The 18,535-nt window shown below is 41.6% G+C and overlaps 1 protein-coding gene and 1 long non-coding RNA gene across 2 annotated transcripts; both read right to left on the bottom strand.

Annotated features, from left to right (window-relative positions):
* Window positions 1-3,560: 3,560 nt before the first annotated feature.
* LOC140604579 (beta-defensin 107A-like) lies at window positions 3,561-7,278 on the bottom strand. The gene is made up of 2 exons (XM_072775814.1): window positions 7,088-7,278; window positions 3,561-3,739 (listed from the first exon to the last, which is right to left on the bottom strand). Exons 1-2 carry the CDS (start codon window positions 7,155-7,157, stop codon window positions 3,597-3,599), a joined length of 213 nt encoding a protein of 70 aa, XP_072631915.1. The 5' UTR covers window positions 7,158-7,278; the 3' UTR covers window positions 3,561-3,596.
* A 7,200-nt stretch (window positions 7,279-14,478) lies between these two features.
* LOC140605443 (uncharacterized) lies at window positions 14,479-15,287 on the bottom strand. Its single transcript, XR_012008100.1, has 2 exons — window positions 15,140-15,287; window positions 14,479-14,944 (listed from the first exon to the last, which is right to left on the bottom strand). It is a non-coding gene; the product is annotated as an uncharacterized lncRNA (long non-coding RNA).
* Between the last annotated feature and the right edge of the window lie 3,248 nt (window positions 15,288-18,535).

Raw genomic sequence — 18,535 nt, 5'->3', positions numbered from 1 at the left:
TCAAATCTCAGATGCTCCTCTGGTCGGTGATCTATAGTTGCCAAACATCACTATGCAGGAGATTTGATCGGACATGTGGTTTTAAAAATTCAGATTCTTAACTTAAGAATTCCGAATATGAAAGTGTGAGAGTCAGGAACAGACCTCTGATTTTCAAAAATATTCTAGGTGACTAGAATCAACTTTCTAAAAAAGATTTTTTTTTATTTATTCATGATAGACACCGAGAGAGATGCAGAGACACAGGCAGAGGGGGAAGCAGGCTTCCTCTGGGGAGCCCGATGTGGAACTTGATCCCAGGACCCCGGGATCATGATCTGAGTCAAAGGCAGATGCTCAACCATTGAGCCACCCAAGCATCCCTAGGTGACTGGAATCCATTTGGCTCTAGAAACACTGATTTATATTACCTCCAAGGCCACTTCTAGCTCTAACATTTTAATATTCTAAGAATTCTTGTAAATCTGAGTGTGACACTTATCCTTAGTTTTTATGATTGAACAAGAAACCCGGTCTGTGGGTGTGTATGCGTGTGTGCATATATGCATAATATGTAGCATGAAATGTAGAACCATATCCAATCCCTAATTCTTGGTAAATGAGAACAATGTTAGTGAGGAGAGAGAAGGGAGGAAAAGGTATGGCACAATTTGCACATACTGGGGAATAATCTATGTACATTTATGCTGTGAGGGAATTGTGTGATTTGTAAGGGACAAGAAGCCTGAGGAAGTCATTTTTAACTTGAGTGCCTGAGTAAGTGGTAACAATATTTACTAAGATCTAGAACAGTAAATGAAGATCAGTTTTGGAAAGGAAGGGATAAAGTGCAATAAAAACTAGTTATTTGTGGGTGCCCATCAGAGATCCAGTTAGGGAAGACCAATGCCCTGTAAAACTTTAGCATGAAGTTGAAGTCGGAAATACAGTGTAGGATTTTTATCAGACAAAGCTCATTTAGGTCAACAAAAATCATGCTGGGTATTCAGAACACGAAATTTAATGCAAAGGATTGCTTACACAGGTAGCAGATGGTCAAATGTCCACAGAGATTAATAACTACGGGCCCAGAGGAGGACATGGGAAAGGCGCTATCAGCGGCAGGGGTCCGAAATCCTGGTGTTAGCTACCTACAGCTGGAGGCTGGATGTGTGAGTATGGGACACAGCACAGCTGGTGCTCAGACCTCTAAGTCAAGAACAGCTCATGAATGATGCTTAAGACTTTAAGGAAGGAGTGCTCCATGGCTGGGGCCCAGACAAGTGGGGTGGAGACATCCTGCAGCCAATGTTCAGACTTTTGAGGAGAAGATATGGCCAAACAGGGGCCATGGAGAACCAGGGTACACAGCAAAACAGGTTGTGGCCCAGCCATGCCTTTATGGGTGCTGGGTGCTGTTAGTTCCTTCAAGGGTTATTGCAAGGCTGCTGAGAAAGCCAAAAGGAGTTGGAGCCTGGAGCCAACCATCTGTTGCTGTTGGGGTGCTGCTGGCCAGAGCTGGAAATGAAAGGGACTGTCTTCACCCTTCATCTTATTTTCCTGTCTACTGCCAATGTCTTGCATTAAAGGGGCTAATGGGAAGCAACTGGCCTCAAGGTCTGGAAGATGCAGTGTGCAGGGCATCCATGCACTGCCGTGGAGTGGAGTAGAGAATGGAGGCTTGGAGCCTGGAAAGGCTGGTGAGGAGATAATGCCACATCAACAGGAGAGGCTGAAACCACAGGAGCTCCTGGAATTGCTTAGAGACATGTGTAATATGAAGATGGATGAATCCAGGGTGTGTGCAATCGCAGGAAAGGGAGAACATAGGACAACAGGGAAGAAGAGAAAGAAAGTAGCTGGAAGACTTCTATCTTCAAGGGCTGAGGAGACAGGAATGAAGGAGGAGACAGACCACATTGTGAAATGCTTGCGATGTATCGAGGTAACAAGAGATACCAACCATAGATTGCCGAGGGTGCCCCTGGAGTCTTTACAAAGAGCATGGTGACCAACACATGTCTAAGAGGTCATGGTCTCCTCATTAAGAGAAATCCCAGCAGGCTGAAGGTGGTAGAGGATGTTTCTGTAAGTCGAGAAGCAGAGGAAGACACTATACACACCACTGTTAATTTTGCAAGGAAACAGGAGAAAAAAAAAAAAACAGAAAGAACAGGGTATGAGGCCTAAATACATTTAGATTCTCAAAGGCAGTTAGTTTTATCTGAGGCCTGGGTAAGCAACTTCTGGGAAGACCCCAGGACCTGTGATACTTGCAAAAAGAGAGCTTCTTCCACCCACTCGTCTCTTGTGTAGTTTTCAGAATAAAAAAATCAGCCCATTAGCCATGAAGATATGTAGCAGCACCAGAACATTTTTTAGAAAAAATGTTTTGATTTCTTATTTTACAGCCTTTATAAATTGGCTCATCCTTGGAAGTAAGTTGTGTTTTATTCTGCTCTCCTTTATTTACATCTCTACAGAAAGCAGGCTTAGTCAAATAGGTAAGGACATTCTCCAGACTGAGCCAAGGGGCTATCTTTCTTCTGTTCTGGAGCAGTGTGCTGTCAGTCTAGGATGACAGTGGCCTATGACATATATATTGCTAGCCCTGAAAGCTGGGAGTCTGAATTTTGGCAAATAAGGGCAAAAGCAAACCTGTGTGCTGTTACCATCAGCCCAGACAAGCAAGGATCACAAGGTCACAGGAGGGATCTTGGAAAGTGTCCAACTCTTCTGCAGCTGTTTCCACTTCTTCTTCCACCCAGCTGCTCACCGGAGCTGCTATAAATAATCCCTGTTCAGGCTTCTGCTCTCAGCCAGGACCCCATTTTGTGGACATGCTAAGAACATAAGACCAAAAGCCAAAGTGTTGCTGTGACTAAGCCGGCAACAGTGGCATCTTCTGGGGTCTCTATCTCCTCCGCTGTAATGAAGGTGTTGAATTAGACTATCTCTAGGAACCCTGCTCTTGAAGAGGCCATGACTGCTACATTCTCACTACAAGAGGCCAGCATGAAGACGCTACCCAATCTTTGGCCAGCTTAAACTTTGACACAGGCCCTTTTCATTATGGCACTTGATGTTCCAGATTGAAGAGGGAGGGGAAGCCATGCTAACAGCTATCTGTGAAGGAGCCGGAGAAGCATGAGCCAGCAGGACTGCTAAGGCGGCCACAATTTGTGTCCATCACATGGGCATGTACTATGTGGTTGAGTCGTCTCATATTACAGAGACCAGAGTCTGAACGACAAAGACCCAGGGTCACAGCTCTGTCTGAAGCCAGGGTTTTAGAACATTTCAACCATGGTCCCACCTTTCCATTCTACCTGTTTAATCTGTTAATCTGCTCACTCACTTTATCAATCCATAAAATAATTAAGGGGGCCTCTGCCAGCAAGTGAGGATTCCGAAGGTCAACATAACACAGTGCCTTCCCCCAGGCCCCTCACGGCCTACAGATCGTATTTCTCTGCAGTGTCAGAAGCTGGATTGACAGCTTCATTCAAAGAATGCCCATGTTGGAGGTCAAGAGAAAAAATCCAGAGATGTTTGCCGCATGGAGCTCACAGCCAGAGGATCTTTGCATCTCACTTTCTGGAGCTCCTGCTTGGCTTTTAATTATTCTTCCTTTTTTTGCAGCAAAGTGGTGTCAGTTCAGCTCTACAGCCCCCAATCTTATCTTCAAAGGAAAGGCACTCAACCTCACAGCGACCATCCATCTTCTGACACTGCATCCTTCTGTGTATAGCTCCATGGGCTGTGTGGAGAAAGCAAGGCCTCAGTTATCCAGTACTTGGTGACCAGAAAGCAACATAACATCACCCAGGCCAAAATCACAATTCCCTATTACCGAGTCTCCTGCGGACACCGAGTACACGCCTAGGATCAAAAAAGCACATGTCACCTGAGCAGCTGTATGGGAGCTCAGATTCCCTGCACAACTTACACAGTGTCCCTACTGGGTATTCAATTCCTTTTGCCATATTCATTTCTAGGATATCTAGAAGCAGAGTATGTCTTCCTGGGATGGAGGCAGTCTACTTTCTATTTTCAATAACATTCCTTCCCAATGTGTGATTGTTTTCATGTCTCCAAATTAATAGTCTCAGATATATGACAAAAGGTAAAGATGGTGCTGTTTATACTGTAGGCAGGTCAACGATAGCCCACATGCAACGATAGACCACAGCCATGTGGCTGTGGAGTTTCAAGAGTTTAGGTGCAAAGATAAAAGAAACCTGAGGCTGATCTGTTCTGTAAGAAATATCAATGAATAATGGGTTTAATTCTGGAATTCAGGGTGATGTGGACAACAAGTTTTTCTTCAGAATAAAGATTAAGCTGAAAAGAGTAAAGGTATTTTGAGATAAATGATTGAAAAAAGTTTTTGGTGATAGATGTTCTCAGGAGAAATAATACAAAGAACTGGCAGTCACTCCCAAAGGGAGTTCTTGGAAAATACAGCTTTGAGGAGGAGAAAGAACACATATTGCTGTCATATACCTGAGATAATGCCATGCTGAAGAAACACTGAGCCTGTTTGTACCCCAGTTAGGACTCAGACCAACAGAAAGGAATTGCACAGCCTTAGATTTCTGCTCAAAGTAAGAGGAAATTTTTAATAGAGTCCAAAGTTGAACTGGGGATATTGTAATAGACTACTGAAGTTCATCAGACATCTAGCTAATCAACTGACATGGAATACTCATAAGGTGTTTAAATACTTAATTGAGGCAGATAATAAGAATGAGAATGATGATTTAAAAACAATGATAAGCAGACAATAATAATATTGTACTTTCTCAGGGCACAGAGGATGTGCCTGCCTTTGTTTAAGCAGATTATAAAAACAGAGGGATTGTTAAACCTTCCCAAACAGTTATTTCTCACTTCAAACAATGAGTAATGGAATCTCTGGATAACACAAGGAGACTCAGCAAAACACATCAGTCCCAGGCCCCATGTCTCTGTATGGTTGCATTGATAAGTTTGGACCAATGAAACAGGAATCAAATGATGCAGATGCTTCTGTGCAATATTTTTGATCAAGCGCTTTACTTACTTTTCAGCCCTTCCTGTCAGAGCATCTTTAGAACCAGATGGAAGACACATGTTTAGGACACAAAGTTGACCTTCCTCCCTAGACTCAAAGTAACTTGGTGGAGAAGAGTCTTCTTTCTAACCATAATAGTCAACTTACTTGTTTTTTGGATTTTTCCCTAAAAGAAAAATAAACTATTTTTTCATTTACTCTCTTTTTAAATGTCTTTGATAAAATAAGTTTGCCTCTAATTAACATAACAAGTATCTTAATCTTTCAAACAATCCTATTATTATTATTACCACTTCTAGAAAGGAAACTGAAGCACAATGGTTTACACAACTTAGAAGGATTAGACCTGAGATCCAACTTCAGGTGTTTTGGTGTAAAAAAATCTGTATTCATTTCCTCTTCTCAGTTCCAGCTCTGAGATTCTGTGTGGTTGTTGTGATTGTGGCGCTCCTACTTTGAGCCCACACTAGGCTTGTTGTTAGGATTCAAATGTACCTGAGCTGAGTTTGGGAACAAAGGACCCTTAATGAATCAGAGACTTGTTGAATGGGAATGGAGAAGATGGCTTAAAATGTGCTTCTCTACCTGGATCCATTGTCTGACCTCCAGGAAAAGACAGGAGCAGAAACCAAGTAAGTGACCTGATAAATGAGACTTTGAAATGTAAGGGCATGTTTTTATACCTGTTTTCAAAAGTGCAAGGTGAAGAACACTTCCCAAGAAGGCCCTTCGGATCCCACAGTTAGAACCACGGTTCTACTCCCATGGCTTTCCTTTATAGTCTGCATCATTTATGGCACTTCTGAGAACTGTTTTTGTGTTATAGTTTTTATGAATCTTCTCATATCACCCATTCACTTATTTGTACATTTGAATTTTATCAAATACTTATTTAGTATTCCAGGGAACCTATTTTTTACCAACACACAAATAATAAAATAGTAAACTTCAAGTAAATTAAGCATGAAGATCATACTCTAATTACATTTTTTATCTCCATTTTACCTGCTTTTTCTATAGTGCCCAAACAATTGCTTATTAAGTGCTATATGTATTGGTCTGGTAGGCCTATTAAGGCCCGATTGTGTAATAAGTAAGTGCAGAAATCCGGAAATCATGAAGTAGTAAAGTGCTTCATAATACATGAGGAACCCCCATTAGTCATGACTTAATAACAGAAGTATAGTTGAGAAGGGATGGATATAAAAGTTTCTTGGTGGGGGGGCGATGGCACCTGACTGTCTCAGTTGGGCATCAGACTCTTAATTTTGGCCCAGGCCATGATCTCAGGTCATTGGATTAAGCACCACATCAGGCTCTGCGTTCACTGGAGAGTCTGCTTGAGATTCTCTCTTTCCCTCTGCCCCTCTTCCAGCTCTCTCTCTCTCTCTAAAATAAATAAATAAATCTTTTTAAAATGTCTTAGGGATAGAGTCTTGGCAGTACTGAGCAAAAAGAGATCATTTCAAAGCTCTCAAACATGTAAAAGCAAACCAATCAAGATGTTAGTTGTTTAAATGACATAATTTTCTATTCGTATGTGAGAACTAGAAAGAAATTCTAAGTAATCTAAGATTAGGAGATTTAGACCAACTAATAAAACATAAAAATAGGAAAAAAACACAAAAAAAGAGACTAAGAATCTCTTATCATAAGTTTTTTTTTTTTTCATTTAGGCTACAAAAGCTATACTTCTCTAAATTAACACGTGTGCTTGAAATTTGCCTCTGAAATTTTCTCTCATTTTAGAGCTATCACTTTGGCACACGCTGAAGCTGTGTGGATGATTACAGAAGATGGAAAGAGAGCTAACTGTGAAGAGAAGTCTGAATCCCTTGGTGGAGCTTTGAGGGAAATTAACCAGATACCCTTCTGGGTGGAGATAGTTCAGCTCAGTAATTTTGTATTTAAGCTCAAGAAAAGATTTCTAGTAACTGCTTTGTGCTGGGACATTTTTAGAATACAGGGATTAGTCATGCACTTTTCTAAAGCCTGAACTTTCTCTCAAAAGACAGATTGCCACCCTTACATCTATTAGGATTTCCCTCTTACCTGAGAAAATGTGAGCAAGGAGAATGAGAGCAGCAGAAACTAAGAAAAAAATTCTCATGGCTCCAGACATCAGTAGAGAGAGGATAAAGGAGGTATAGTTGCTAGAATCCAGCTCTTTTATCAAGGGAAGTTGATTAAAACAAGTTCTACAGCTCTGAAAGGGCTGGAAGTCAACTTCAGTTTGAAATGTCCATTAAAAGGAAGCTATTCTTCATGCTCCACTGAGTAACGTGTGGGCTGCTGGATCAGGTGTTACCTCAATGATGTCTATCGGAGAGTAAGGCACACAGCTAGTCCCCCTGCCTGCATTCCTACATTCTATGTCTCTGCCTAGGCATCTATTCTCTGAAGCCCCATCTCAGGTGCCTACACTTCCAGAAGATCTATAACCCCCACTCCTTTTCTTCTTCAAGATGTTACTTGCAACTTGGTCTCTTATAAGATTATCTTGGCAGTTACTAATGGGTACCTGTAATAATTGCTTTTCAAAAATTATAGTATGTGAAGAATTTTTATCCATCCAGTTTGACTATCAACTCAACGGAAGAAACCAATTCTCCTTCCATCCTTCTCTTTCCATTGATTCCTCATAAAGTGCTTTGCAGCAATAGCCGTTCAAAATATACAGGTTCTTTGACTTAATTGATAGCTGTCTAACTAGGGAAACTCCTGAATAGTCAAACAGTTAATTCACAAATCTTACTGAACTTTTAAAGATTTTACATTTGTAAATATTATTATTAAGGATAATGGTATTATGACAAAATATGACCATACCTCATATGTTATGGGAATAGCTTTCATTCAACAAATATGGGTTGGAGAACTATGTATATGTTTATTTCATTTTACTAAGAAATTTGAATTTTATCCTAAAATCAAGGGGAAACTATTGAAGGATTTTTAAGTAGGGGGGTTATTTGAAATATTAAAACTCAAATGAGGAGTTCCATTTCAAATAAAGCAAAGTGAGCTCCTGGCAAGAAGACCCTCCCACTAATAACAAGTGAAACTGTGGGAAAAAAAATTACCTGAAGAATATGAAAGTTAAAATAAATACAGGCGTATTTAACTTTTTGGAAAAAAAGTTAGAACTTGGAAAAATTAAACAGCAAAGAGTACATTCTTTCTGATTGCAATGTGGCATGGAGAGGCTAACTCAAAACAAACAAAAATATCTATCCTCTTTCTGAACTTATAAAGGCAGAGTCAAGGAAGACCATGGCTGCTGGAAATGACTCAGAGAAGGGAGCTTAGGTTCTTTGTATGAACTCTCCCCATGACTTTTGTTGACTCCCAAACCATGCATGCATCTAATTAAGGTAAAACAAAACAAGATAAACACACAAATACCTCTGAGATTTGAGCTGCTGCTCATTACACACTAGGCAATACCTGTCAATTGAGTTTAATAGAGATACTTTCCTGTTAAAACAAAATGTCAGCCTTCTTCAGAGGGTATAGCAGTATTCATATCCTCTTCCACACAACATTCTCTGTGTCCAGGACTTCAATGATGTTGAAATAATCAGACAAATGACTTTAATATATTCACTTTAATCTGCTCCAATAGTAAAGAAAATATACTTGCAATGAGTATTAAACATGGGAAATGTCATTAGAGAACAGAAAATATAAAGAAATGTTGATACTGAAAGATATAATACCTGAAAAAGATTAACTGAATAAATTTGATAGCATAGCAAATATGACAGGATCAAGAGTCACTGAATCAATAAAAATTATGCAACCTATAGATCAGAGAGAAAAAGATTGAGAAAAATAGACCTTTGAGGGTCTGAGGGATAATATCAAAAGCTAGAGCAGACAGGTCATTGGAGTCTGAGAATGAGGAGAGAAACCGAATGCATTAAAAAGTAGTTCGAGGAAATAATGGCTGAAAACTCTCAAATTTGGTGAGAAGCACAAACTGACAAAACCAGGAAGCTCCTTGAATCACAAAGAATATAAATACTATGCTCAGGCACATCACAGTCAAACTTCTAAAGTCTAGAAAAGGGAGAAAATTGTGAAAGTACACAAAGAAAAAAAAAACACGTCCAGTTCAGGGAAATAGCAATTGGCTTCTCCTCAGAATTGAAAGAGGTCAGGTGACTGTGCACACATCTTGCAGCAGCTGAAGGAAGACAAGCACAACACTGCCACAGCCCCAAACTCCATCTGCAGGAAAGATTCCTTTAAAAAGGGAAGATAGAATAAACATATATTCAGGGCAAAGAAAATTGAAAGTATTTTTCTCTAGGAGAGATTCCCTACAGTAACTATAAAAGGAAATTCTTCAGGCTGAAGGGAAATACCAGAAGGAAATGTGGTTTTCAAGGAAAATGAAAAACATCAGAAAAGATAAATATCAGTGTAAGTACTTAAAAAATACATTGTCTTTTAATTTATTTGAAATTTATGTGACTTCTTAAAGCAAAATCTGTAACATTGCCTTGTGGGTTTATACTGTATGTGGATGTGATACATACAAAAAATATAGCAAAAGACTATGAGAATAGGAAGAAATAGGTCTACCTATATGATTACAAGCCTTCCAAATTTTAAGAACAATGGATTAACATCAACCCTAAGTTGGATGTGTATTGATAATACCAGTGAAGCCATTAATTATAATACATATATTTAATGCAAATTTTGACACAAATATCACAGTAATCTGAAGAAGATAAGAGAGAGAACAGAGGAACAAAATCAAGTAGAACAAAGATGTCAAAAATAGTCAATTGATAGACCAACATCCTACTAATCTATCATTAATTACGTAAAAATGTTAAGGGACTGAATATTCTCCTTAAACAGCAGAGATAATCATATGGATTAAATAGGAAGACAAAACTACATGTTATCCATAAAGGAATCTTCTCTCCAAACATTTTTTTCCTTTGAGATAATTATAGACTCACAATAAGTTCCAAAAATGGTACAGAGAGTTCTTAGGCACCCATCACCCAGCCTACTGCAATGGGGACATTGTCCATAATTGTGAATTGTCAAAGCTAGGAAATAAAGTGGCAGAGTAACCTCAGATCACAAATTATACGGAAAGCATTAAATATAAAAAGACAAAGAAAGGCTGAAAACACATGAATGGAAAAACATAAACTATGAAAATATCTAGAATAAGGAGGCTGGAGTGCCAATATTCATTTCAGATAAAAAAGAATATTATCAAATGGAGAGTGGGATGCTGTGTAACACTTTTACACAATAACTGGATGGATTAAAATGGGGAAACACAGTTCTACAATGAGAGCAGAAGATTTTGATGTCATTCTTTCCAGCAAAGGCTAGAACCAAAATTAACAAACACGGGTTTGATGTAAACAACACTACCACCACGTTGAGTGAATTGGTATTTATGGAATACAACCCAAAATGACTGCAAAACACACATACACACCTTTTTCAAGTACATATGACACATTCATCAACACAGATCGCATGCTGGGCTATAAAACACATATACTTTTGTTGAACTATTGATTTCTCTCTTTGGTGTGTCAGTTCCCACTTCATGTGTTTCGTGGCTCTTGTTAGGTTTGTACACGCTTATAATGGTCATGTGTTCTTAAGGGGTTGACGTGTCTACCACTATACGGGGTTCTCTTGTCTCTCGCTCCATCTTTTTCCATCTTCTACTTTTGACCTCTTCATTTCATTGAATCCAGCGTGTCCCTTTCACACAGGCACACAGCATATAGTTGGATCTTTAAAAACTTTTTTTAAAAACCATTCTGCTAGACTCTACCTGGAGTATTTAATTCATTTGCATTTAATAACATAATTGATGAGGTAGGATTTACATCTGCCATTTGCTATTATAGTTTTCTTTTTTATTATTATGCATTTATTTATCTATGGGGGGGCGGGAGAGAGAGAGAGAGCTTAAGTGGAGGGTGGGGAGGGACAGTGGGAGAGAGAGAATTCCAATAAGGCTCTGTGTTGGGCTCAGATTCACAATCCTGAGATCATGACCTGAGCCAAAATCAAGAGTCAGAAGCTTAACCAGCTAAGCCACCAGGTGTCCCTGCTATTTGTTTCCTAAATTTCTCCTCCACCCACCTTTCCTGCATTACTGACTTCTTTTGTGTTAAACAGATATTTCCTGAGGTACCATTTGAATTTCCTTGTCAAATATCAGTGACTCTTGATCCTGTCATATTTTCTATACTCTCACATCTATTCAGTGAATCTTTTTCAGGTATAACTTTCAATATCAATATTTCTTTCTATTTTCTGTTATCTACTGATATTTCCCTTGTTTAATTAATTATGGCACTATGTATGTTTATGTTGTAAATGAATTTGCAATTAATTTTTAACAACTAGATTCCAATGGTGAACAAAAGCATTATTCTGTATAGCTTGGTTTTCTCCTCTTTCTTTTGTGCTGTTAGACAGAAGTAGGAGTTTTGAAGTACAAGAGACACTCTGGGTGGCCCTGAAGGAGAAATCTGCCATTTTATGGAAAGAGCCACAGGTCAGGGAATGCCAGGCAGCTTCTGTGTGCTCAGCATAATACCTGGCCGACATCCTGCAAGAAGACAGCAACCCAGTGCAGGCCAACAACCACAAGGGACACAATTTTTCCCCGACAGCCCCAGGGGGATGCAAGGGGATCTCTTGCCTCAGATTAGATCAAAGTCCCAGCTGACCCCATGCTGTCAGTCTCCTGACACCCTGAGCAGGGAGGCCAGATACACCATGCCTGGACTTTGGACCCACAGAATTGTGAGAGAGGGTGTGCTGCTTTAAGCAGGTAACTTTTGTGGTACCTTGTGACACAGTGAAATAAATGAGTCCAGCAGTCTTCCAAGGTAGATCTCTTTGGGGGAGCACATTTATGTGTTCTTGCAAGGTTTCTGTTGGTTCGTGGCATTGCACAGTTTCGTGAATGGTTGATGTTCTTTCTAGTTGATCTTATGAATTTCCCTCCACCCAAGCAATGTATCCAAAAATGACTTACTTCTGAGTCTCTTTGATTGAGCAGGTCACATTATTTGGGAATACTCCCTTTAGGATGGTTTCAGCCCTGCGGTCTTTTTTTTTTTTTTTTAATTTTTTGTTTTCAATCACAAGAGACAGAGAGAGAGAGAGGCAGAGAAACAGGCAGAGGCTGAAGCAGGCTCCATGCAGGGAGCCCGATATGGGACTCGATCCCAAATCTCTAGGATCATGCCCTGGGCCGAAGGCTGCACCAAACCGCTGAGCCACCCGGGCCACCCAGCCCAGTGATCTTGTGTGGTATTCACCTGGTCCATGGGAGCCATGCCCCTTTTGCCCTACCTCATATCATAAGTTATAAGTGACCCCATGGCTGATCTTTCTGTCCTGCCACCGTGGACAACTCCAGCCAGAGTTCTTCACCTGTCAACACGTTCAGGTATAGAACCACAGGGTGGCAAGTTGAATTTCCCACATAGCCTCTTGAAGCTCACCTCAATCCTGAGTGGGTTGTGTGGATTGTGTATAAAAGTGCTGTCTTCCTCACCCGTCCCCTTTGAGAGCCACAGTGAGGTCCCAATCCCAGCCCACTAACACATTTTTCCAGAGGAATTTTGTCCTCTGCCTTCTCTAGCTTTCTTTTATACTCTCAAGGCATAGACACAAGGCTAAGTGTCTCAGAGCACATTTTGTGGTCAACTTCTTTGCTATTCCTATCCCTGGGGTTCAGTACTTCAGTTGGGAATATGAGAGAAGATGATTCTTAATGTTTTGTCCTCTGACATTTGGGAATTCAGAACAAACTTATCAATCTTGTTCTACAGACTCTGCCATTCCCTTTCCATTATTGTGAGGGGGTTTTGAAATGGACCCCGCATCAAGAAGGGACAATACATGGTGAGCATAGTAAGACCAGAGCCACAATTTCAAACTTAATGGAGGTAAAGTCATGCTAAGCAGGAGCATTATGTAGACTAGAGTGGAGATACTTCAGGGGAAAACCAGTGTCTCTTCCTGACCATTTCCCTCTGACCCATCCACCATATAGAAGACTTTCTTCTTCAGAAAATGCAGAAGACTGACATCCAGAGATCTCCACGAATTACTATGGAAATTAACAGAAATTTATCTGAGGAAGCCACGGGCAGCCACTTGACCCCAGAAAGTGCTGATTTTAATAAGAAATTGTTATGGGTTGAGATTTTATTATTTTATAAGGAGGATTGCTTGTCTCAGGAAGAAGGGGGATGGATAAAAAAAAAGTCCTAGAAAGAAGCCAAGTGAAGAAAAGAGGGGAGAGCAAGAGAAATAGAGAGGGGTGATTGATGAGTAGGTGAGCATCGATGGGATGCTATACATAGATGCTGTACATCTATGGGATGTTATTAGTAAGGAAATATCAGGGCCCAGCCCCTGGTCCACCTCTCTGTATGACTGAGACATACGCATGAATCCTTCCATAAAAGAGACACCAGTTAGAGTCCAAAGTGTTTTCAATTTGGGTGATCAAGGAGTGTAGTGTTTGGAATGAGTAGGGAATATCTGGTCTCATGGTCCTCTCTAAACCATCCACAGTGCTCTTGCTGTGAAGAGCTGGGGAGGAGTACCCACAGACAGAGGATCATTCAACTGTAGATTCTTATGTTGCCCCATTGCCCACTTCCCTGAGTTAATTCCTGCAAAAATGAGGGAAGCAGTCGGGGTTGGCAGAGGTGATCACTCAGATCCTTTTGGAGAACAATTGAGCAAATGTAAATAGATCTGACAGTAAGACCAAGGGAAAAGCCCTATCAGTCAGACTCCAAGCATGAAAATGGCTCCCACACCAGGTAGTTTGATGGAGAAGATTTAAATGCAGAGGAAGTGATAAAGTGTTGGCAAAGCTGAACATGCAAAAAGGGAGCAGTGAGGCGGCCCCCATGTTAGTCCTAGCTGGAGGTCCCCACTGCCCGATGGCAGGGGGAAAAGCAGGAGTCTGTAGTGTGAGCCCAGAGACTAGGACTGGCTGGCAGGAGCTGTGCCTGCAGCATCAAGGCTGAGGGAGAAGCAAGGACATAGAAGCAGGGGCTTTGCTATGGGAGATAAGCCACTGCTGGAGCAGAGAGTGTGGGAGAGAAATCTGCGGCTCTCCCTTCTTCCCATCTACCCTTTTGCCACCACACACTTGCATCAACTGAAATCAACCATAAGCCAAGAGGCTTGAAGAACATAGTTTGCAAAAAAAGAAAAAAAAGGAACATAATTTGCCGATAATTGTGCCAGTTACACAGAGCAAAGCAGAGAAAGGACAGGGAATGTATCTGTGCAAAATGGTACAATGGTAGCTCAAATGTAAAGCAAAATCATTATGTGAAATTAAAATCATATGTGAAAACTGAGTGATCAAATTTCAGTAGCTGCTGTAAGATGAATAATTTTCACTCTTGTTATATGAAGCTACAAATTTTATTTCATAAACAAAAGCTATGGATAGTCAATCATACATGCACAATCCATGCTGAGCATTTTAATTCGACCTCTAACATCTTAATTTATTGGCAAGAAGAGAAGTACAAAGTTGGGGCCATGGGCATTAACTGAGTAGGTATGAGTTGCTTAAAAACACAGTGTAAATATTAGAATCAATGACTGATCGCTTATTGATATACCCAGAAATAACATGAATAATTTCTTGTATGCTATAGAATTGTAATTCCATTAACAGAGATGCAGATGTCATTTCTGTTTATCTATTTGGTTTAAATTATTATACAAAGATAGATACACAGAACAGGACAGGGGTGTGCACATCCATTTCCAGCTTCCAGGCTATGACCTTGAAGAAATGAAAGCTTCTCTGGGTCTCAGTTTCTTCAAATATAAATGGAGATAATGAAATCATAAGTCGATCTTGAGTCATATGAGGAAAATATGGAGGAAAGATTTATAAATTACAAGAGACTCTACAAATACATAGTAGTAGTATCCGATTAGGCTACTCGATGCCCACTTGGACCTAGATTTTTTTAAGGATTATCTTAAAAAATAAGCAAAGAAACAAAACCAAGGGAGAAAGACAGGAGAATGATTCTGAGACTCACTCACAGTGTGACCTGGGTAAGGCACACGACTTCTCTTGTCCTCCCTTGAATACCAAGTCCCACTTTGAAGGCCAGGGGAGGGCTGGTCTGGTTCACCTGATCCTCCGTCGGCAACAGAAAAAGTTCATCTTGCAATTTCCAACAACCTTCTTATCCTCGGTGCATATCCTCCTGCATTTGCTCCGGCCAAGCCAGCACGGCTCACAAACAGCAAACTCACATAGTTCAAGAAATAGTAGCTTATACACCTTTCCAGGGACTCCCTGAAAATGAGGAGAAGTTTAACAGCAACAAAAGAATGAGGGTGGGGGTGGTTTGTACAATTGTAAAGAGTGTTTTTAAGAACCAGCCCCAGATTTTCAAAGAGCTTTGCTTTTTTCAGGATGGAGTTGGGGAAGAGGTATCGTTGAAGGAGGGATAAGCCCCATCTCTGTTCTCCACGTGGTTAAGGCCCTTGCATGAGTCAAAGTAAGCACAGGGGGATGAGGTGTCATGTATACGACAGAACCATAAAAATACACACCTGATAGTTCTGCAAATGTTACATGATGAAGGTGGAAGGGCTACCTTTTGGTTTTAAAAGATCCTTGAAAATAGAGGTGAAGTTAGGTTTAGTTCTGGTTTGGGCCTGGCAGTGGTGGTGTGTCCTCAGTAAACTGCTTGTTTTCCGCTTTCTCATTTCTCATATAGACATTCTAGAAATGCTTGTCTACACTGTAAGCTATTCTAGTGGTCACATGGAGTAATTTAGGTGAGTCTATTTCACCAAACAGTATGTAGCCCATTAGTTATTTTTGTAGTTGTTAATGTTCTTCCTGTAGAAGATGAGAGCACAGAGAGAGATTGGGGGGCTCTTCATCGTGGACAGATCTTCCATAATGGTAATGATATCTCCCTTTATTTGATCCTTCTTAGACCAATAGCAGAGATTGGGATGCATTTTATTGGGTTTGGGAGCAGAGCCGGTAGGAGATGGATGAGCATGTTCCCTAAACATTGCTCATTAGCTGGTACAAGCTTGATCCTCTAAACCTGCTTTAGTTAGCACCCTGAGCTAATGAGACCAGCTCCAAATCTCTATGGACAAAATTCCATTCCAGTAACAAAGAGATTTCTCTATAAAACGGCAAAGCAGGTATGATGCTGGCTACAAGAGGAAGAGAAGGCAGAGGCAGAAATCTGGGATTTCAGGCAACTCTATTCTCACTGTCATTTCCATCCCTCCTTGTCTCTGGAGGTCAGAGGAAGCTGACCAGCTAGGGGTCCTAAAGGTAGAAAGTATGGGTGAGGGATTCAAGTTACCTCCTGGAAGTGGCTGGGAATATTCAAGTTCTGCTTGGCACCCAAAATTTAAATCTTCACATTTTGGATATTAAAATTAGTGCAGGAAATAACACTGTGTAAAACAGTATTCCCAGCTCCCCCCATCTGCTGTCGAGGGACAGCAGAGCACAGAGGCTGCTTCTTTATCCTATTTCTGAAGGCCAGCACTCCCAGGAACCAGGAGGGAGGTTTACAAAAGAGGGAAGGGGGAGGGAATAGCAGTTTGCTTAGAAAATGCCACCGCAGATTCAAGAAAATCCCATGAGAAGCTCAATGGGGAGCCGACCATTCCTGTCAGTCTTAGGATGGTCCACAGAAGAGCCGGCGGCTTGACCATCTGCCTCTTCACCATTCCATCCATTTGCGATTACCTGATAGAAATTGAGCCAAAACGAAGAGAAAAGCAAAGATGAAACAAGACATCTTTCTGCTCAGGATCATCTCTGAGAGAAGCCTCTTCAGAGCAGAGGTTTGGGGTCTCTGAGAGGACAGAAGGCTCACTTATATTTGCGAGAAATGGGGAATGTTCTTGGTCAGTGAAGTGAATCAGTAAAGAAAGCACATTTATATGCTCCATTTCCCAGGATCAAGGCCCCATGTGATGGTATCCATAAAGCCTTATCTTCGGAGAGTTCTGGCTGGGGGAGTGCAAGGAACACGAGGCAGGAGCTAGAAAAGCAGGCGCCTCCCACTGATCCTCCTGGCCCAGCAAGTAGGAGCCTGCTACTCCCCTTCTCTCTCACAATTCAGTTTTCTCTCCCAAAGAATAAGGAGCAACTATGGTTACTGAGAGACAACACAGTTCCTTCTGTCAGCCTAAGGTTTGTGTCCAGTTCGAGTGATGATGATTGGGACATGCTTGGAACACAGGGATTGCCCTGTAAGAAGAGCCCAGAAGCAGACACTTTCCTTCTCTGGCTTTCCTTTGTGCTCCCTGTGAATGTCCCCAGGAGCAAAGGGAAAGGGGTGGCAGTCATTTCACCAAAGGAGCTCTGCATCCCTGAGCCTGTACCACTGTCACCTGGCAGCACGAAGGCATTATTACCACATCCTTTTCATTCATCAAGAACCTGGGTATCAAAATTAACATTCATATCCCGGTACCCTCAAATGAATCCCATCCTATTGCCTCTGCTTATTCAAGCATCTGCTCTTCATTTTGGGAAGGCAAGATGGGGGCACTGAGCCACATAGACTAAAGTCAGATTGGTTTAGCAAGTATGTGACCTCGGTTGTTTAGTTTGTTGAACTTGTTTCTAAATCTTTAAATGGGGATGTAATAAAGGTATGTACTTTATAAGATATCTAAAAGGTCTCACTGAAATGAATATAAAGTGGCTACCAGACTGCTCGCTTGGACTCAGTGCAGATGTACCTAGAGATGGGGTTGGGGTGTCTCAGGGCCTAGCATACCATTAACCCCTCCCTGGGATAAGCGTGCCATGGTGTAGGTGGGCAACTTGGTAGGAACAGGCTCCGAGTCGTGGGGTCCCTGGTGCGATGCTGGCAGATGTCCTCACAGGGGAACTGGGAGGCTAGAGCCCAGGGAGGAGAGGCAACAAGGGGCCGTGGATAGCGCATCACAGATGGAGGCCTCGTAGGATCTCCTGCACTAACAGGAATGAGGACGATTCCCTACCGACATGCAGGCCTGTGCCCCGTAGTGTTGAGCGGGTGGCGGGACACTCCCCTGTGTGCCCGCTCAGGTGAGGGCCCAAGCGCTCCTGCACCTATCAGCCCAGAGGCCGAGCAGCCTCCTCTGCTGCAGTGAGTGTGCTCAGAGGTTTGGTTTATCATGTTCCCCAATAAAAAATGTAACTGTCACCCCCTCCTGCCCCCAGACACATGCAACCCCCTGGTTCATCACTGATCCACTCCCACCCTGGACGGTCCAATCAGCACTAGGGCTGTACAGGGTCAGAAACCTGACTCCAGGGGACCGCTGTCAACTTCGCCATCCTCTTAGAGGACTAGGAGCCACGGGGATCCCTTCTCCCAAAGAAACCCAAACCGAAGTCCTACATCTGGCATCCCAAACCTCCCTTCTCCCTCCAGCCTCCGTGCAAGTTTAATGGAA

Source organism: Canis lupus, chromosome 15 (assembly GCF_048164855.1).
Source record: "Canis lupus baileyi chromosome 15, mCanLup2.hap1, whole genome shotgun sequence".
NCBI lineage: Eukaryota > Metazoa > Chordata > Mammalia > Carnivora > Canidae > Canis > Canis lupus.
Note: the sequence above shows the minus strand (reverse complement) of the source record. Positions and strands in the feature narration are given on the sequence as shown.